The sequence below is a fragment of the Dermochelys coriacea genome, chromosome 10 (assembly GCF_009764565.3).
Source record: "Dermochelys coriacea isolate rDerCor1 chromosome 10, rDerCor1.pri.v4, whole genome shotgun sequence".
Taxonomy (NCBI): Eukaryota; Metazoa; Chordata; order Testudines; family Dermochelyidae; genus Dermochelys; species Dermochelys coriacea.
In genome coordinates this window covers 71,544,932-71,566,313 of record NC_050077.1, presented here as the reverse complement: position 1 = coordinate 71,566,313, position 21,382 = coordinate 71,544,932, and the positions used below count along the sequence as shown (strand labels likewise).

Sequence of the window (21,382 nt, the reverse complement as noted above, 5' to 3'; positions counted from 1 at the left end):
AGGTTTTCCTCCTCCCCCTCCCCCTTCTTACTGGTAATAGCTCATCTTAAGTGATCGCTCTCTTTACAGTGTGTATGATAAAACCCATTGTTTCATGTTCTCTCTGTGTGTATATAAATCTCCCCACTGTTTTTTCCACCAAATGCATCCGATGAAGTGAGCTGCAGCTCATGAAAGTTTATGCTCAAATAAATTTGTTAGTCTCTAAGGTGCCACAAGTCCTCCTTTTCTTTTTATCTCAAAACTATTCTCTCAAGAATAACGCAGCTGTGTGGGGCACGTCGAACCCTCACAGCCTGTCCCTGGTTCCGCGAACTCACTATACGATTCACCGGTTAAAACAAGTGCCTGCAGCAAAGTTCCTAATGGGATCTGTGACTTCTTTCCATTGTCTGCTTTGGGTCTGATAAAATTAGCGTTGAGGTTTTGAATGCTTGCAGCTTAACACACTCTCCCGGGTAGGGACTCTGCCTCTGCTTTGTTGAGCCTCCAAGTGAATCAGGGTGTCCAGCAAAGAAGGAAAAATATCTGGCTTCATCATTTCAGAACCCCTGATGGCAGGAAATGGAACGAGAAGGGCAGATTTAATCTACAGAGCGAGGCATGGTTTCTGGCTGCTGAATTAGTCCCCTGAACCCAGCAGGGAAGCCCCTCTTGTGTATAGCCAACTCCATTAGCGTGCCTGTTGGTGGCAATAAGCCCTCGAGCAACGGACACGTGAAATTAGCTTGTGCTCGTGATATTAACAAACACCCTGCTATGCCCCATTCAGCACCGTCACCTCTCACAACAGCACTATGGAAATGTTTTGCAGGGCAATAAGGCAGCTACAGATTGCTTTAGAAGGACTGGAGGTCTGGGTGAGGGAGGAGTGCCTGTAACACCACAGTTTTATCAAATGACAGATGTAACTGGAGCAAGGAAGGCTTGGATCTCTCACTGCCCTGAGAAGGTCAGTTTTGAGGGCAGGTTTTTTACAAAACTCTCCTGAAAGGTCAGCCCTAAGCTCTCCCAAGGCATGATGGAGGAAGCCAGCAGTGACCTCTGGACAACAAGGGCTGTAAGTCCAATGTTTATGAGCCGTTGCATGTTTCTGAAGCTTCCATGAGCTCAGCACACTACAGGCACATAAGAGCTGCACATCCTTTGGCTGGAGACCTGCCATTCAAGGTCAGTCTGAGCCTAGGAGAGTTAGGGGTTGACTCACAGCAAGCCATCCCCAGATATGGCTTTTTCCAGGAGTGGATGAGGTATATTTCAGTACCAAACCTCTTGTTTCTCAAGTCCCTGCAGCATTGGCTAAAAAGGAGTTGATCGGGACTTTCCTTTGTAGTGCACTGTATTGTATTCATACAAAGTCATCCTGCCCTAAAAGGGATCTGTCTTATGTTTGATCCCAAGAACCAGTGGCTCGGTCCCTGCGCCAGCAGGAATGGGGAACATGTAGAAATCATCAATAGGACATGATCTCTTGCCAGTCCCTCTGGGGGAACTGTTGGCTGGGCAGAAGGTTGGCTCTGGCCAATGACAAAGAAGCCCTAGCATGCAAAAACCTACTCATTCCTGCAATGAGGCTGCTGGTTCCATGTGCCTAAACGGCAGACACAAACCCACTGAAGCTTGGAGTTCCTCAGGAAGTTCCCATATGTCAGCCAGATCTTACAGGTGGCATGGTCCTGGTATTACTATTTCCGCGCTCTCTCCTCTCCAGTGTTTGCTGTGAATGGCTTCATCAGGCCTGACGTTCTCTAGCCGCTCTCCATTTCATGTCACGTCCTCCCAATCCTCCCCAAGGAGCTGTTTCTCCCTGTCACGGTTTCAGAGTAACTGCACCTGTATTCCCCCTCCATGGTCCCTCAAGGGCTTGCAGCTGCGACCGCTCCTGGGCGGTGACCTGCATCTCACTCCCTTCTAGCTGGGGCCTTTGAGACTGTACAGCTCTCTGATCTACACAGATACCCCCAGCAAGCCAGTCTCCCTAAATGGCCAGCATCTGCACTTTGCTCTCTCCCCAAGGGCAATGAGCAGTGTGTGGGCAGCAGCTATAAGTTAACACTCAGCTCCTTTGAAATAAGCACATTTATTCTGAAAGTCAAAGTATTACAACGAAAGCAGACAAAAACACAAGAAAAGCACCTACATGCATACTAAAAGCTTACCGGGGTCACCCCAACTCCAACATAGGGCTCTGGCAGCTGTCAGTCCTTGAACTCCCATAGCTGGATTTTCCCTGGGCTCACATCAATCTTTAAATCGGAACCAGAATAAAAGCTAGGCAGATCAGCTACTTCGTTATACAGCTCAGGCTTTTGATCTTCAGTCTCTGGGAACAGGCAATCAACAGTCGATGGCCCTCTCCTCAGGGTGTAGCTCCAAAAAGTTGAGTTCTTGCAAAACCGGAGTTGTGGCATTTTTGTTAAACACTCCTCAGGGATTCCCCAGGAAAGCCATTTCCACGTATTGTCCCAAAGAGCCAAGGCTTGTCTGGCACATTTTAGTAGAGTCATTTGAACTCTTTACACTTCCTAGGTCTCCAATCTGTCACATTCCCATCATTACCTTGACTGCTTGCTCCACTTCTTTCAGCTGGCCCCCTGAGGGCATCTTTACCTGCACTGACATTTCTGCCTCTTAATGCCCTGAAATGCTAACACATCATTTTTGCCTGGTTATGTTCAAGTGACAAGCCCCTCCTACCAGCTGGGGCTGTATACTCTGCCGGATATCCTCTCAGTAACCATGGCTCCATCTTTGGCCTCGAGCAGCAGCAGCTGTTGCCATTAGAAGGCCAGCTTGTCCCCATCTCATCTTCCTATATTCCTATCGCTCTGGAGGATAGCACACATCATGCGAACATGTGTTCTTGTGTCTTCTGTAATATTTTTCCTGCCTCCCCAAGGCCTTGCAGAGCTCATACAGCTCAACCTGCCTTTCTCACACTTGCTGTCTCTCTGCATCTATCTTCTCATTTCATTACTTTCTTCCTTTCAAGAGAGATTTGGCTCACCTTCAAGTTCTTAGCCAACCTCACGCTGCAGCTTTCTCTCTAGCTTTACCAGTATTACACTGTCACCTTATGTGGACTGTGTATTCCACCCCGCTCCCAAGTCTCGTAACCCATCTTGTAGTTTGACGTGACATAAATGTCTTATACTGGCTGAGCCTCTTGGGATTTTTAATTGTTATGTTTCTCCTTGCCCATCAGTTCTTAACCTCTCCCCAGCCTGCTGGAGATTTATTCCTCATTTCACTCATCTTGCCCTCTGAGCTTTAGGGGTCAACCCTGTTTGCAATATATCTGTTCAGTTCTATCTTTCCCCCTCACTCTCTAGCAGCTTTGCATTCACGATAATTCACCCTTGTAGTTTGATTTCCACTCCTTTCAGTCTTCTCTCAACCACATCTCAAGTTCTGTAGAACCCATGCCACCCTCGTCTCTATCCCAGCAGAGGTGCTCAAAGCACCCCTCCGACCAACACTGGTACTTTCACAGCCAGCTAAGAAAGATTCCCCTCTCTCTTCCAGATTTCCTGGAGCAGCATCCCTGTCCTGTCCTACTGCTGACCACCAGCCTGGCCACTGTCCAGCTGGACGGAGAGTGGTTGCTGAGCAGGATCCCATCTGGAAACTTCTGATGACAGACATCATAGTCAAAGGGCTGTGTAATCTGTTTATCTGAATTGTATGCTGATTCTGATTCAGCTCAAAGGAAGTCATCCCCCATAAGCATAAACCCGTTGGGTTTTTTCATGTTAGGAGCCACTTTGATAGCTTGAGGAGCACACACTTGGGAGTTAATACTTTCCCAGCACTAGAGGCCTGAAGCTTTATAAGGGATAGCTAACACCACACCGCTTGATAATGGCAGTGCCATTTTTCCCCTTCTTTGATCCCCAGCAACTTCATCCATGTTACTTCTCCCACCAGTCAAGGCTCACTACCTCCTAGAAAACCCCTCTGCAAGAGGCTCTAAAAGGAACTGAACTGTTTACACCATGAGTTACACTAATGATCATGAGTTACCCTGCTGCCACAACATGAAGCAAGCTCAACCAGGTCGAAATCCCTGTTGTAGGGCAAGAAAGAGGATTCTTAGCTATGTTTTGCTGCCCAAATATGAGGGATCCTTAGTTTCCTTCATTGTTGGCGTTGGCCTAATGTGGGGTTGTAGACATGCAATATACTTGAAATGCAATATAATCAAATGGGATAGAACCATTTAAAAACAAATTAATATTGAGAGTATTTACCCTGATCTGCAGCATACTCCATTCTAACCCTTGACTCCAAAGATTTTTGCGAAAGTACTCCAGTCCTGATCTGCAACACCCCTTGTTATTCCAGCCCTGGGCTTTCCCCCAAAACTCTGCCAATGCACCTCAGTCCTGACCTGCAGTCCCCACCCCGCCTTCCATTCATAGGCCTCTCTTGGCTAGCAACTGCTAATCTGAACTGTGCCAGATGGTGCAATGAGAACAAATGGAAACCTAAGACTACAAGCGCTCACCTCTTTTAAACTTGAAACCTGAGCAGGACTTGGAACTCTTCTGAGCTGCAATCAGTGCAGAGATGAATTCCAAATCCAGCGTTTAACTCTGCGAGCCAGATTCCCCATCGGATGGGTATTTCTTTATTTTCTAATATTACTATTAGTATTTTTCATTTAACAATTTGACAGAAATAAAATACACTGCAGTAACAGCGGTGATAACACATTTACTCCCACTTGAGAGACTGTCATTATTCTTTCATAAGTCACTTCTAGCTTACAGCTATATTGATCACAGGTGAGGATGAATGGGATATCCCATGATCCTCTGGGATAAATCACATGTTTTTTTTATATCCACCTAACAACTATTTCTAAAACTCAACAAAACAGGTCACCGGGGCAGTGCTCCATTGATTTCATGTCCACTTACTCTTCAGACGCAGTAGAGCATGCTTTATCCATAATTCAGTGGGCTGCAGCCCTCAGGTGACCCAGGAGAGATACTCGCCTCTCATCCACACAGGATCTGGCAGGTGCCTTGGTTACTCAAGAGCCAGGGAGTCACCCACCATTACAGCCACCATCGACTACGAAATGCACCCCTCCACACTGGATGACCCTTGCCATACAACCAACCACAGCCTGCAAATGAATGGGAGTGGAGGACTCTTCCCATCTCACAGGGTCTGATCCTTACAGAGGTCCACTCAAAATCTGGCTTTGCGTTTAGCCAAACCGTTATAAGCCCAGAAATGGCTTTATCATCAGCCCTGAACGTCAATTCACTAGATGTTATGAAGTTAACAGAGAAGCAGCTGGGCTCTGGAGCGTCCATGCCCAGGAACCCCTTCCAGAATTCACTCTGCCCTCTGAGATTTTAGATAATTATTCACACTCATACATCACAGGTTTCAAAACTGATCTTTTTTTGGGGGGTGGGAGGTGACTTTCTGTACCTCTCCCCCACCTCCCCCCACTCCCAGGAGATCCCTCCAGGATGGAACTTACAGTTCAGAAAGTCTCAGTGTCTGGAAGAGTTGCCATGACAGTGTGGTAAGCCGGTTATCGGAGAGGTTTCTGAAAATTAACAAGAGAAAGAATTCATGGTGAATAATTCCCTCTGCACCAGACCCTACGGGATTCCTCAGAGCTCAGAATTTTCCTCTACAATTTACAGCTACAGGGAGGCTATCAAGTCATCTAAGGCCCCAACTTAAGGTTTAGTAAAAATATTTTAATGACACTGAATGTGGACAAAAGACTTCCTTTCCTTTTTGTGACAACAGTCCATATTCTGTTGCAGAGTGAAAAAGACAAACAGAACAATTCCCTGCAACCATACCTGAGAACCGGAAAGGGAACCAGCTACAAACAGAAAGGAAAACTTATCAGCCAGGTTTCACTCTCCAAACTCGAGTGAAATACAAGAGATAGACAAACTGCATGGTACGAAATAAATGCTAATCTTTAGAATTATTTCAGCTGTGATAGTCTAAAGTGTTAACAGTAACACAGAGAAGGGAAATTTTAAAATAGGATTTGTATATTTGTTTTCCCATTAGGTTCTGCGTCATTCACACCAAAAGGGACTACTGTTGTAGCAACTAGGAGCAACCACCTCCTAGTACCACTCCACCCCAAACTACAGAAATGTGACCTCTTCTGTCTCTGGGAACATTTTACAAACCAGTGCCCACGTCTACTGAGTCAAGTAAAAGAAGGAAAGAGACAAAAAGAGCTGGAGACGGGAGAGAGAGCAAACAGGGGTCAAAGACTAGCTCAGAGAGGTCAGAGGCAGAGAGAGAGAGAGAGACACACACATACACACACACACAGAACAGTCGCCTGTATTTTATTATGGGTTCATTTTAAGATGACAGGAAAAACAAAGAACCTAAATTTTGTAAAAGGCTAAATGTTCAATGGATCTTCAACCCATGCTCAAAAAACCAACAATGGTTACTAACCTTCCATAACTTGTTCTTTGAGATGTGCTGCTCATGTCCATTCCATGTTAGGTGAGTGTGTGCATCCATGTGTCCGGCTAACAGAGATTTTTGCCTTAGTGGTATCCGTAGGGCCGGCTCTGGCGCCCTCTGGAGCCCCGTGCTCATGCGTTGGTATATGAGGCGCTGCCAGCCCTATGTCCTCTCAGTTCCTTCTTGCTTTCAACTCCAACTCATGGAATGGACATGAGCAACAAACCTCAAAGAACAACCGTTACGGAAGGCTAGTAACCATTTTTTCTTCTTCGAGTGCTTGCTCATGGTGATTCCATGTTAGATGACTCCTAAGCAGTATCCCTGGAGGTGGGCTCAGAGTTCACGGATATGCTGTTTGCAACACTGCTCGGTTGAAGCTGGAATCATTCCAAGCTTGCTGGGTGATGGTGTAATGGGACACAAAGGTATGGACTGACAACCAGGTAGCAGCTCTGCAGAAGTCTTGAATCGGCACCTATCTTTAATGTGCATCTCCCTCAAACACTTCAGACAGTTTGCATGGGGGTCGTTCACAGGCATATGCTTATGGCAAGCAGGATACAGTTTGAAGCCCAGGGACCGGGGCATGCCTCATCCCTGGGACGACGTCCCTAAGAGGACCACTAACTAACTGTAACTTACTAATTATTAAATACTAACTCTATGAACAACTATATATAAGAAACTATGAAAGAGAACCACTATAAGCGCTTGCAGTCACAAGAGAAAAGGCGTTCCAGCAACCACCGAGGGCAGTAAGAAGAAACTGATAGGGCGCAGGGCTGGTGGCTCCTCATATACCAACGCATGAGCATGGGTCTCCAGACCTGGCCCTATGAATAACAGTAAGGCAAAAATCTCTGGCAGCCGTGCACATGGGCTCACACTTACCTAACACGGAATTGACATGAGCAAGCACTCGAAGAAGAATTAGCCCTCACAGCTTTGCACATCAAAGCTACACACCTGGCAGCTCAGTCTACACACACAATTTCAGCTCACACCTGACAGCTGAAGTTTTTGCATCTGCAACAACTTGAGCATGAAAAACCACAGCTGCAGAAACTAGGGGAAAAAACTCCAAACCATTAATTATCAGTGTGAGTGATCATAAAGCCTTCTCCTAATTACAGCCTAATTAACTCTGCCTTCTCCTCTTCCGAACCGAACTCCCGTTTTACAGCAAGAACTAAGAGATAGGGGAGGATCATAGGTGAATCCCGAGCTTAGGCTTTAATTGGAAGTTTAGCAATATAATCTTGCATACGATGAAGTGAACTGTAGCACACGAAAGCTTACGCTCAAATAAATTTGTTAGTCTCTAAGGTGCCACAAGTCCTCCTTTTTTTTTGCGGATACAGACTAACACGACTGCTACTCTGAGACCTGTCAATAAACTTCAGTAACCCCTGAAGTCATAATCTTTTTTTTTAAGTCACACTGCCACACAGTGAAGGCTGAGATCTGGGGTCCTACACCCTGAGTGCAGAGGCAGTAATATCTGCCCAGGAGAATATTTCGTTTGGGGGCCCATTCCTGCAGTGCTGGTAGTGGGGGAGAGCCTGCTGCATGGGGAGGAACGGGAAGCCAGCTCCATCGCTGCAGGCCAGCAACGAACATCCAGTGAACAGGATTTGCAGAGTAGAGTTGCTTCAGGATTTTCTTTCCCCCTTCTCAGCAGTGGGGTTCTGCACCCTTATTAATCACCAATGGCACCACTCTCCTTGATCTTCCTGCCTCCCATTAAAGCACTGACACTTTTCGGTCTCTCATGCCACTCAACCCCTTCCTCATCCTCTAATTTCCCTCCCCTTTGCTGGCCCATCTGAATCATCATTGCCCTCGTCACCTATGCCTAGGCAGGCATGGCAATTAATCAACTATGACAACGGTTCCTTGGCCGCACAGATCATTCATGCTGTGACCTTATTCACTGAGAATGGCAACCAAGAGCAAGAGACATGAACAAGAGACCCAGAGCCTCATTAAATCTGCAGCCAGCTAAAGAGGAAATATGGGGCAAGAGGAGGAGATGGCACGAAGGCAGCTAAGTTTGCTATAGGCCAGGCATGAGGATCCCCATCAGACTCAGAGAAATGGGATAAACATAAGGCAGCATTGAGAGTGGACTGGGAGAGGCACTGACTTCGGCTCTATGTGGATTTGATACATGAGGGAGGGTTTGGGCTATTAGATTCATTTGGCTCTTACTCTCAGAATAAGAAAGCAACATACAGTGAGGCAAGGTGTGTAGTGCTAAGGGCGATTAAAGGGATGGGTCCTACAAATCCAAACTGATCTTTTTTGGGTACAGGAGTCTCTGAAGGAGTTTTACCTTTCTAACTTGGAAGAACTCCTCACCATCTTCCTCACAAAGCCCCTGGAAACCTGCCTGCTCTGTGTCTCTGCCCAGCCAGCCCACCTGAGACACCCTGGCCTCTGCAACCCAACCTGCCTGAGAGATGCTGCAATAACAAGCCAGTGTGCCATCCAGCCCTCGGGAGAGAGTCAATGGCAGATTCTAGGCGTTGCTTTATAAGACACATAGCACACAAGCCATAATAAGGTGTTGAAGAGCACATGTCACTTTAAGCCACCTCTTTGCCACTCAGATTCAAGACAGCATAGTTTAGAACAGCCCAGAGGTTGCTCTAACTTAGAACAACCTTTCCTGAAGAGGTCAGATCTGGAATTCTGCAGTTGAAGCCCAGACACATCTATGCTGCTTACAAGGCAAACACTCCCCAGTATGTGTTGTTCACTTTGGATAGGGGTTAAACCCCACCACGTACCCTGGTGTCATACAGCTGTGTGTTTGTAGCCACATGACACTGCTGCATCCATAAGCTGTGGCTTCATGTCACACTACATACATCATAGCATGCATAAAGCACTGTAAACTGCAAGAATCTCACTGAGGCAGCAAAGATCCCTTAATTCCCTACGCTGTGTAAACACTGGGTTTGTCTAAAAGGAGATTTAGCGCCTGGCAAGCTGGGGTGTAAATCCACAATGCGCTAGCCTGCTACATGCTAATGGGCCATGTGGACCTCGCTATTGCATGCTAAGAGTTCCATAGTGTGCTTAGATCTACTACAGTTTCACTCAGCAGTGGATCAAACCACACTACCGAACTCGTGGCAGCAAGGTCCACACAGCCAGTTAGTGTGTGGCAGGCTAGTGTGCTGGAGGTCTACACCCCAGCTTTCCACACACTAAATCTCCATGTAGACAAGCCCACAGCTCCTACTTCCCATCCGCGGGAAAGTCTTGGGAAATGGGCACAACTTGCAGGCATGCCCCAGAGAATCAGTCTTCAGTGTCCCTCGGAGAAGAGTCAGCCTTCGGGAGCCTGGCACCTCCAGCTGAGGAGAGGGTAGGAAAATCCCATCGTGACAGAAAGATTAGCCTGTAAATGCTCTACAGTCCCCGCACCAGAGAGAGAAGGGGGAGGGTGGAAAAGGGGATGGGTGAGAGATAGAGAGAGATGTAGAAGAGCAGCAGACACAGCTGCACAGGAGGGAGCACATCTTGCTGGAAGTGTCCTTTCACAAAGGTCATGTTTAGCTACATTAGGCAGAAATGTCAAGAGAAAATTGGATTCTGAAAGAGGAAAGAAAAAACAACAGGCTTTCCACGTAAATAAGGAATCAAAAATAGCACGATCATGTTATTACAATTTGGGGCAGGGAGAGATGGAGAGGGGACACAGCCTCGCTAACACGAGGCGCTTTGCTAAGCGGATGTGCTCGGCTTTTAGCCTCACTCCTTCGCCACGGCCCTCCTGGAGAACCCAGTGAAGAGGGGACGCACTATCACTGGCTCACATCTGGCAGGAAACGCTCCTTTGGAAGAGCAGTGACACCGTCTGACCGAATAGGCAACATCTGCAGGTGACTGTGGGCAGGGACACCTACTCACAACCTTTATCTGGGGAGTGCCATAGGGAAGGCATTCGCCAACAGAGGCAGGTACACACACTCTGAAGAGGGGTGAGTTGTGTAAGGTCCATGATCTTGGGATGGGTTTTAAAAACAAACCAACTATATTTAAAAAAATAATTAAGGTTGTAAAGACCAGTAAGGGGTTCTTTCACCGCCCACCCTGCAACCCTGATGCTTCCGTGCTGGGCAGCTTTGACTCAGAGCCCTGACAACAGCAGTACAATAGTTCACCTTCACTTCCACCAGCCTGGTTACTCCTTTTGGGGTGACACCACCAACTCCGATAGCCCCAAGTCTACCCCAAACCATCTCCTCTGCAGAGCTCAGTCCCTCTAACTGTAGCCCTCACCAAACCTTACTGAGTTTGCTGCTCCTTTGGCGAGACAATATGCAGCACCAGCCTGTTTGCTTGGCAGAGGATTTTACTCTTCCGTGTGAAACAATGCATGGAGGTGGTGGCGTAATAAAACAAGATTAAGTTTATTGACAAAGCACAGACATTCAAGTGATACCAAACAGGCAGAACTGAGACAGAAATGGCTACAAACAAACAAAAGTAAAAATACTCTTCTAAAACTAAAACCTAATTTAAACTAGAGCCTCTTGTTCCAAGTGATGTTCTTCCAGCACGAATGGCCAGTTCTTAGCCAGGATCCAACACAGAACTTAAAGCATTTGGCTTCTTTGTCTCTTCAGGTGAAGAATGCCAGAATGGCTTTTCCTCTCTGCTTATATCCTCAATGTTTTATCTTTGTTTTCAAAGTCAGGAAGTCTTCCTGGGGGCTCAGCTTGCTGGGTCCACCAAGGAGCTGACGCCATGTACATTTTTGCAGTCTCCTCCCCCTACTGAGATAGTTAAGTGGCTCTCTCCCCAATTCACTAGTCGTTTGATGGTTTTGTTTACCTTTTATGTAAGCGTCCTTTCATTTCCTCTCTATGTTCAACTTACATTGGAGGCAAAGTCAAGCAGGAGAGACCACGTTCCTTTGTCTAAGGTGGATTGACTTAAACCTTACCTGCCAAAAACACTTGAGAATACATTTCCATCACAAAATGTTTCTCGTATCTCCCATAAATACATAATAATACTATGTAGTATTATGAATAATACTAGCGACCAGCATTTTATCAGTTCACATATGATATCTTACATGACACCTGTTAGATACAGATTATGACAACGTGAGTTGGAGTACACCGGTCAGACCAGTTCAGGCTCACTGCTAGATATTAAAGTGCCCATTGCCCTCTGGCACTGGGGTGCTCTCAGGGCCACTGTTAAGCACTCAAAAAATAGGAAATGCTAGAGTTAAAGTTGCCTGTGTAATCTTTATTTGGCCTCCTTGAGTGTGTGCATTATGATACAGTCTTTAGTTACATGATCACATACTATTTTACCCATGAGACCCTGGCCTAGCCATAAGCAACAAGCAACCTTACCTCTGACAATTCCTATTTGACTTTGCAGCCTTATTTGGTTTTTGGTTTGGTTTGGTTTTTTTGGGACAGGAGGGTTGTATGTAATTTCCTAGGGTTTGGGTACTTTTTTAAAACCAAACAAAAAAACTGAAATTCCATCACGTGGCACCATATAAACACCCATACAGGTCATCAGCAGAATTGGAACTTTTAGAGCCACAGCACAGACCTCTGTCGCTTGAGCTAACAGAGTATCCGACAGCAGTAGTAGGTTGTCATCCTTTGTGTGGAACAGCACTAGAGGAGCCTGGGTCACTTTGCCAGTGGGTTTCCATAGATAGTTGCTGACAGCAGAGGAATGGTGAGACTCTGGAATCTTGGGTTCCATTCCAGGCTCTGGAGGCAATTGTGCTCCAGGGAATTACTGTAAAATCTAACAACTCTTTACTGAGCGTGTGCAAACTGCAATTTTACAAAGGCTTATAATTAGACCAAATTTGGGCAGATTTTCACAGGGAAAGCAAAAGGCACATCCCTGACACAAAGGCCACCAGCCTGCCAAATTTCAAATCCGTGCTCCAAAGCACTGGGCACTAGAGTTTTGCAAAGAAAAGAGAATTTTTTGCCACAGATAAAGCAATGTATTTTCCCTTGCTTTGTTTTTGGGAGCAGCTAAACTGTTTTAGCTGAAATGTTCCAAAAAATATTTAGCCCTAAGGCAAACACTCTGCATGAAAAGTTCCAGCTCAAATGGCTAAAATTTAGCCAAGTTATAAGCAACTGAAAATAGGATCTTATCATGGGAAGCGTCAGGCAACCTTAATAATAGCCAATGTTACCAGCCCTTTCCGCCTCAGGTAGTCTACACCTCACTCCTGCCAGCCTCTCATATCCCATAGGACCCTCCAAGGACCCACTTCCCATGGGAAATTCTTCCAAGCACTCTCCTCCCCTTCACAAACAACAGGTTCTTTCCCTGTACCCTTCTGGTCCAAGGAGGCTCCAAAGGGGGGGAGGCCCATAACGACCAAGTACCCCACATTTCCAAACTACAGGTCAAAAGAGCATTTGAATGGTTGAACACCAACAAGACAGATTTAAGACCCTTTTGTGACCTCTGATGGAAAGGTCACAGTTCAACAATACTCTACTGTCCCAGCATCATGTCAGGGGCAGCTGTGCTCCTGAAGCATCTGTCTTTGAGATGAGACATAACATTCCTGACCACTGGTGCTTATAAATCTCATGCATTTTTTTAAGAGTTAGGGGATTAGCCCTAATGTCCAGACCCAATTCCAGCCCGGGTTATTATATTCTGCCTCCTCTCCCTCTTCCAATTTCAACTGTATGGGACTCATCACCTCATCTCTCCTAAAGTGCTGATGTGCATTATTATGCAGCATCTGTACTCCTACTCAGAGGTGGCTACATTTCAGTGGTAGCTGAAGTGGTTTGCACATGGCTAGAATGCTGTGGAACCTGGGTGAAGAAAGGCAGAAGAGAAATGTAAAGCGATCAGAGTCATCTTAGCCCAGCAGATGAATGGGGCCACTGAGGTGCATCTGCCGAACGGCTTGTCACTCTTGGGGAAGTGTTGGTTTGTTTGTAGTGGAGGATTAAAGAGTTTAGCTCCTGAAATCCAGAACAATTGGACTTTAGTCAGAAAGAAAATGGCATGTTTGCTTTTCCCTTAATTAAGTAGCAGCAAAAAAGGCTCCACTATTAAAAGCCATTTTTATTCAGCTAAAGTAAGCCAGATGCCTGATTAATGACACTAACAAACAAGAGCCTCTGTAATTAAACTGCAAACTATATTATTGTGATTCAGTCCAACTGGTGGCAGAAAGACGCTGCTGTTGGGGATGGACCCTCCCGCCCTCCTTCTCCCAATGAGCTCCCCCTTCCATGGTCACCCTTTATTTCAAACCTGACAATTCTTTCTGAATGGAAGACGTTTTTAAATGCATTTTAATAACATGATGCCAGCTCCGAAAATCCGGATCCAGAGTATTAGCTGCATGGAGCTGCTGGGGGGGCACGCACAAGTGCTTGGCATAAATTAGAAGTGAAACGCACATATACCCGATGGTAACGCACATCCCCAATGTATTCCCCAGCCCCAGGTTGTCAGGGGCACAGTGTGTGGCTTCTTTGATATTCAATCTGCTCTGCAACACAGGCCCAATTAGCCTTGCCCATTAAGGCACTGTACCCCAATATAGCACATATGCTGCTGTCCCCACTGACTCCCCACCCTCTCATCTAAAGGCCAAGGATGGCAGGGGGCAGACACATGGCAGGAGAAAATCGTGACAGCACACTCAGGGTTGAAGAAAAAACCAGATGGCATCATTGGGTAGGGAAACCACGCTACTGTGGCTCTCTCCACGCCATTTGCTAGCCAGCTGTAGCCCTAGTTTTGGGAAGGGAATAAGGAGGGAGGAAATGGGAGAAGAGAAGGAAGGGGCCACCAAATCCACAAGAACAAAAACCAATCAGAGAGAGTCTGGGAAATTCTCCCTGACATTCCTACATAACTAGTCCCCACATCAGTCCCACTCAGGCCCCTGCACAAACACACAACCCAGGGTAACAATACAGACTGAGAGCCCAGCGAGCATCGACTTGTCACTGTTTCATTTCTCAAGACAATTCAACCTCCGAGCATGCTTGGCAGCAGCTAGTTTCACCCACTGAAACCAGCAGCAAACGCCATGGATTCACACACGTCTCATGTAGGCTCTCTGGAGCAGCCAAGTGCCAAAGGTGCTTCGGGTTTGAGATGAAGATGTACGTTAAAGTAAGGGCAGACACGCAGCCCACTGGTCCGCCTCTGCCCACCTCTCTCCATGCCAAAGTTTGACTTTGCTGTATATGTCCTCATAGGAAAGTACTCCTCCCTTACGTCCCACTCCTCAGAGCTCCTTGCCATTCACCAGGAATCCCTCCCCCGCATCCAGGCTTCTGTGGACCTGCTGTCTTCACCAGGATATTTGGGCTTTGCCCCATGGCTGCAATAAAGTCCTGGACTGAAGACTTCTTGATCATCTTGGCTCCCTTGCGTTGATCAGCAAGTGTGAACTGGACACTGAAGCTGACAGGAAGGAGAGGTCTGATCATCAGTTCTGGCATTGTCCTGTCTCCATGTGTCACACACTTAACACAGAAACAGGGTGCCAAGGGGAGAGAGACATTGGAGAACAGCGAAAAATATGTGCCACCAAAAAAGTACCCAGAGGGGCAAATGCACTGGCCCACTATTCTTTTAGGCCAACTCCTCAACATCCTATCTATTTTCTATCATGTGCCAAAATGGCCAAAGTGAAAAACATTCCACATCAGAGTAATCTGGCTTGATGACACAGGAATTGCCCTTCCAGAGCAGAGCAAGAGGTCATCCCCATACTGGACGGCCCACCTAGTCCGGCAGAAACCCCTTGAACAAGTCTCACTCTACAGCACTGGAGAATAATTCTTCGGCTTGTTCATCTCTGTCAGACAGATGCAATGACCTCTAAAAACAGTGTTGTGCTCCTGATCTCCCCCCCCCCGCTCCCTTAGTCTCCTTTTTCCTCCTCCACCCTATTTCCTGTTTAGTTAGCAGCTTTGCTCATTAAAGGAAAATGTTCTGTCCTCCTTTAATGAACGTTCTAAAATTACCCTAGCAAGTCCCAGCAGCAGCCACGGTGGCAGGACAGGCCCACACCATGAATCGGGCTCTGCAAATATTAGACTAAATTGAAATCTCAGATCACTCAGCACAAACCCCCAATAGGCCACAGCTGAGAGAGAGCCTGCCAAAGCACCCGGAAATGCCAAATGCACGCAAGCCTCTCGCTCACTCGCAGGCAAAGTGGATGAGTTAGCAGAACAGGGCTCAGCGTTAAACTGATAAGGCCAGTGTTAGCCGCCAGTTATTCCCTCTGAGGCGCTCTCTGCCTAGACTCTTCCAGGTGTCACCACAAACATATCAGCACTACAAAAAAGCAAAAAATCATTTCACTCCAGCCAGGAAATCCCCAGTTCCTTGCCCTAGCATCTCCCCAAATGCTGCATTGACTGAAGGGGGTGAGAGCCTTGTCCTCTTTGTGAGATTGCCAAATGCTGCCTCAGAACATGGGGCATCCCAAACAGCATCACTTCATGATCCTAACACATTGTCTCCCAGTGCAAGAGTCCACAGCCAGCAGTCACGACAACCCCAGAAACACCAGCATGAATGCCAAGATTTGGTCCTGCGGGCGGGAATCAAAAGATTTTCACTACCAGCCTGGTGGAGCCATTGGCCACCGTGATGCATCACAGCACATCCCCCTTTCAAACACCAGTCCCTGCTTCTCCTGGATTGCACCTAGCCAGGCCAGGCCCCTTCCTAGGTAGGAGACCAGAGACAGCACTCCAGCCACCCTCACTTTGCGTTCGCTGGCAGCCGGCACTCTCCACAGCCCCCAGCTGCTCCTGCAGCAGAATCTGAGGGGGAAGAAGGGTGGGTGGAGAGATTTTATTTTTTTTCAGCAACAGCATTAAAACCAAACCACAATCACGATGCAAGGGAGAGAGACACAGTGGGAGAAGTGAGGGCGTTTCCCCTGCCAGTGCTGCACAGGGTGAAATTGCCAGCAATGTGCACACACACTTATGGCACCCTGGAGCTAGGCACTAGCAGCTCATCTGCCACACGCCTTTCCTCCCACTACAAATGATAATAACAACATGCATACTGCGAGCACTTTCATCCCAATGGATCCCAACGCGCTTCAGAGTCCACAAAGCCTTCACACACGGTCCCTCATCCACCACCCCCTTTCTTCCAAGGTGTCTCTCAGCTGCACCCGGCTTTACTCAGAGATGGGACCACCCCCAAAGGTTCTGCGGTACTCTGGGCTTTGCTTCAGCATGTGACAGAGATGGGGACCAGTCACAAAGGTTGGATCCAAACTTTCCCATGGTCTGGGGTGGTTCAGAGGCCAGGGTTTGACTCAGGCTCTCTGTTACCCTCATCATCCTTTTCCTGAGAGCTGTTTACAATGTTCTCCTCCAAGGACAGCTGGTTTCAGAGGATTCAAGCCAATATTAAAAAGCTGGCTAGGCCCCGCAATGGCATTTCCCGAGTCTGCCAGCTCCCCCACAGGGTGAAGGCCAACAGCGCTCGGAAGCACTTTAGTTCTCAGTGAAACTAGCCAGCCTGCAGTGAGAGGAGCCTTCCCCTGCACTTCAATCCTACCATGGAGAGAGATCCTCCCCCGAGTGCCCTTCACCCACCCCACCCTCCTCAGCCCACACTGGGGTAATTCGAACCCAGCAGACCTGGAAAGTAACTGTACGTTGGGCTTTTTCCTGCTGCAGTGCACAGAAGCAGTATTAGTGCGACGGAGGCCAGGAGGTGCCAGCTGACAACTCCAGCAAGAGGCGGGGCTTATTGTGCTTGTTTGCCTCAAAGTGCTTGTTTCCTCCAGATGGGAGCAGACAGCGAATGGCGAAGACCCATCCCCTGCATCCCCAGCCCCAGATTTCCAGCAGGCCTGGGGTGAGGCGGACCATTCCACAACAGAAGAGATCCCAGCCACGCTGAGAATACAGGGGAAGATACAGAGAGTGCCTGAGAAGGGAATCGTGGAAGGGCCCCTCCCTCCAACTCCACAAAGCACACAGAGAAGCCAGAACCCACAACACAGTCACAAAAATATTCAACAAGGACCCAAGATACTTAACTACAGCTTCCAGGCACTGGAAACAGCGTATAGTGTATAGAAACAGCGAGAGCCAATGGATTAGTAAATCACCTTTATGGAGGCACTAGATGGAAGCCCTGCTGCACAGATAGCTCTTGAGGAGAGCGTGGGGAGGGGCTGGGGAGTTTTACACAATCAACCCACAACTGCAGTTGTACTAGACCTATGGTGAACAATATCGAGCACGAAGCCTCTCAGGCAGGCTTGCTTGGCGCTGTAGCTGAGCTGCCTTTTTCTGTCCTCAGAGCCATATTCCAAGCCCCCCTGGTTTGCTACATGCACATAAGGCTGGAGGGTGAAAACCAAAAATGCCAGCAGACCTCCGAGCAGCCCCCACGGTACCAAATGGCTGGTTAAAAAAACCCAACTCCAACATATTCTCCCTCATGAGGGGGCTCTGTGCCAGTGGCCAGGCTGGGAGGGGGCAACTCTGCAGGTTCTCTGGACTTTGAAGAAAGCAGTGGGCGGGAAGCAGGGGGAAATCAGCAGTAACAAAACAACCCAACACGAGGTAGACAAAGCACTTGGCAGGCACTGCTAAATAGTTTCCAGTTAATTAACTGATTACATGATAGAACAGAAGGGGATTCGAGTGAGCGCTGTTGACCTTTAAGAAAAATTAATATCATCAGGATCACAAAACTTGTCCAAGAATAATTAGGCACATTTTCATATTACATCCAAATCCAAGGGAGTGGTTCTGGTTAATTTAGAGGCACAGCTCCCAGCACCTCTCACAGCTGTTCCACTTTCTTGGAGTCCACACACCCCACTCCTACCCCAGCTATCCTTCCCTTTCTTCCCTACCCCTCTGCCCTCATATACATTCTTCCCATCCACTTCCTTTCCCCCTTCTCCTCCAACTCATTCCTCCTGCCTGATGATTTCTTCTTGCTCCACCCTATTCCCACCATTATCCCTCTCCAGCCTGGTCCCCATTCCTCACTAACCAGAATCCCCCAATTTTCTCTTTGTTCAACACCTTCTCCTTTTCCACCCTCCCCCATTTCCTGCTCCCCACTCTCTGATTTCCTCCCTTTCCTCCCTGTCCCCCTGAATGTTGACTCAAAGCCAGAGCAGTGGCTGGGTCTTTGCCTCAAATTTCCCCAGCAACAGCCAGCCCATGCCCTGCCTTGCCAACGACACGAGTCCTCTCCCTCCCACCAGACTCAAACCTCACTAACCACTCATTTCTCACTCCAGCTTCCCCCGCTCACCTGCCTTGCCCGGCCGGGTACCTGGCTCTAGCGGGAGCAGATAGGGAGCCATTCCACCAGGAGAGAATGGAGGTCAAATGAATTTGCTCCTGTGTGAGCAGCTGAAGCCTTTGTTGAGAAGATCTAAAAAAAGAGCCACAGCCCTGGGATAAAACAGCTTTTGAAAAAAAATCTCCTGCTGTTGATTGTTAAAACAACCATGGCTTGATATTTTACTAAATTATAGATAAAAAGAAAATGGTATTCAATGGCTGATGAAGCCAGGCTGCTGCCAAGAGATCTGTGTTTATACCAGCTAATAAAAACGAAAGACTGCCATTACCTCACGGCACTTGCACCCCAGCATCAGAGCGGAGGGAAACTGAGACACCTGCCTCCAGTGCAACTTCCAAAGGGAGTGCCGGGGACATCACAGATAGACATAGCAGAAGACATGTAGCCGAGAAGGCTAGACAGCCTACACCAGTGCATAGACAAGGTATGTTGGGTGAGAGGAGAGGGTCTGTGTGGAAGTAGTTTATGTCTGTTCGGGGCTGGTGTCGACTGGGCAGGGGAGGAGAGGAGAGCCTTGTAACTCCCGGACTGCGGAGTGTTTGTGTGGTCTTGGCAAGCATCTGGGGGAAGGTGGTGTGTACCTGTGGCAACGGGGCTGGAGGGAAGCCAGCCTGGATCTCAAGAGAGGCTAAGGTTTTCCTCCTGGAGGGAAAGGAGGAAGGCAAGTAGCAAAGGGTACCCTTCAGCAGCAAACGGATACGAAAGCAGCAATCCAACATACTCTGCAGAGACTGATGCATTCAAACTATTTCTCATCGAAAGGCAAGAGAAATGCTCAGCAGACAAGACAAATACAACACCAAGGAGGAAGCTGCCCCACCCCAAACGGCCAATTCTCGTTGGGACCCTCACAGTGTTTGTGGGGCAACAAGACAGCAGACATCAAGGTGACTACAGCCCAAGCCTGCGGTTAGCAGCATTCATGCAGGATAGGCTGGCAGAAAACAAGCAGAGGTAGAATGGGCAATCTGCAGCTTTAGAGCCACCCCTGCCTTGCCTTCACCCCCAGCCTCCCTTATTCCTATTCCATTCAGGGTTTCGAGACACGTCCAGCACCGCAGTATCTGACTCCTGAGAGGCTGTCCTGTCTGCAGAGCCTGTTGCTGCTGCACGGGGATGACTGGGAGGGGTGAACGGAGGGCTGGGGGGGGATATGTTTCTTTTTGCTGGAATGTTGGGCACGTGGGTGGCCTATTGTGAATGCCAGGGTACCCGTCCTGGGAGACTATTCCATTTAGGCTGACAGGTGGGATTGGCACTGGGAGATTAGTTCAGGTTAGAGAGAATTATCCGCTTCTTTTTAATACAGACACAACTTTGGAGAGATCTAGCCCATGCGGTGGCGAGAGATAATGCAGGGGTCAGAGGAGAATAATTCAGACAGGCTGGTAGCACCACAGAAGGGTCCAAAAGAAATCTATTCTCCCCTCCCTCTCAATCACCCAAACCTGTCACTCTGGAGCCATGGGGAGCTCTTCCTCCTACCCCACAAAATCTGGCTGTTAGAAAAGGACAAGAAAAACAGACACCTGCAAGTCAGATGTGAGCAGCGGCAAGTTCACCACTGGGGCTCTGTTTGCAAAATAGTGATCATGTGCCAGCAGTGGGAGCACTGGGAAGAGGGAGCTAGGAGAGGAAAAAAGGCAAGTGAATATGGAGGGGGCCAGTTCTGAAAGCCTGGCATGGACCTTGCTACTCTCCTCTTTTCTGATGGGATGCAGAGGGGCTCTGCTTCATGCTCTGGCCTTGGTGCTGAATGGCACTGGCCCTATGGCAGGTGCAAGGAGAGGTGACATGCTGCAGCTAAGGGACTCGGGCACCAGACTCCCACAGCAATGGATCAGAAGTAAACATGCACCTCATTGGGTGTAAATATATTCAGAGTGCGAGGTACCTGGAATAACTATATACTAGTGCACTGGGGATCCACACACACACACGTCACCATGTGTTCACATTCCTGACTGAGAGGGGCTCTAGTGGAAACACACACACACCACAGGATCAGGTCTGCCACCACCACTCATCCCACATTACTGCTGACACTCACTGCATACATAACCGGAAAGACAATGCAAAGGCAATTCCAGCCAGGCCTCCTTGTGATGCCATAACCCCACAGTGAGCTCGCACAGATGGGCTAATAAAGTATGTCACACTGTCTCCCACGTCCTGTAAAATCCACCATTCGGCTTTTAACATATATAAACAGGGAGGGGGAGGGGTTGGTAGAAAAAACCTAGAATTTTATAACAACATTTTACAATTCCAATAAAACGTGCCAGTGAGTAAGTTATGGCGTATTAAATTCTGGCACAGTCACATGCAAGGTCTGAATTAATGCCCCATCATTCACGCCCTGTCATGCCTTATTGCTTAAACAATAAGACACTCTTTGACTGTCTCTCTTTCTCAGGAGCTCTGTTTACTGTCTCTGAACCCCTATCCACCCCACCGTCATGTTGTTAGCAAGGCGGCATCCTTGTAAAACCCAGATAAGATTACTTGTGAAGTCCCTCTACATTTTATTATGCTCCTACAG

At 47.9% G+C, this 21,382-nt stretch overlaps 1 protein-coding gene across 3 annotated transcripts in view; it reads right to left on the bottom strand.

The window, feature by feature from the left end:
• The window catches only part of NTRK3 (neurotrophic receptor tyrosine kinase 3), a 326,588-nt gene that overhangs the window by 221,178 nt on the left and 84,028 nt on the right, over positions 1 to 21,382 (bottom strand). For all 3 annotated transcript variants that reach the window (XM_043493654.1, XM_038420117.2, XM_038420118.2), the window contains exon 5: positions 5,501 to 5,569. In XM_043493654.1, coding sequence (XP_043349589.1) covers positions 5,501 to 5,569 — 69 coding nt within the window. The remainder of the gene's footprint in view (positions 1 to 5,500; positions 5,570 to 21,382) is intronic.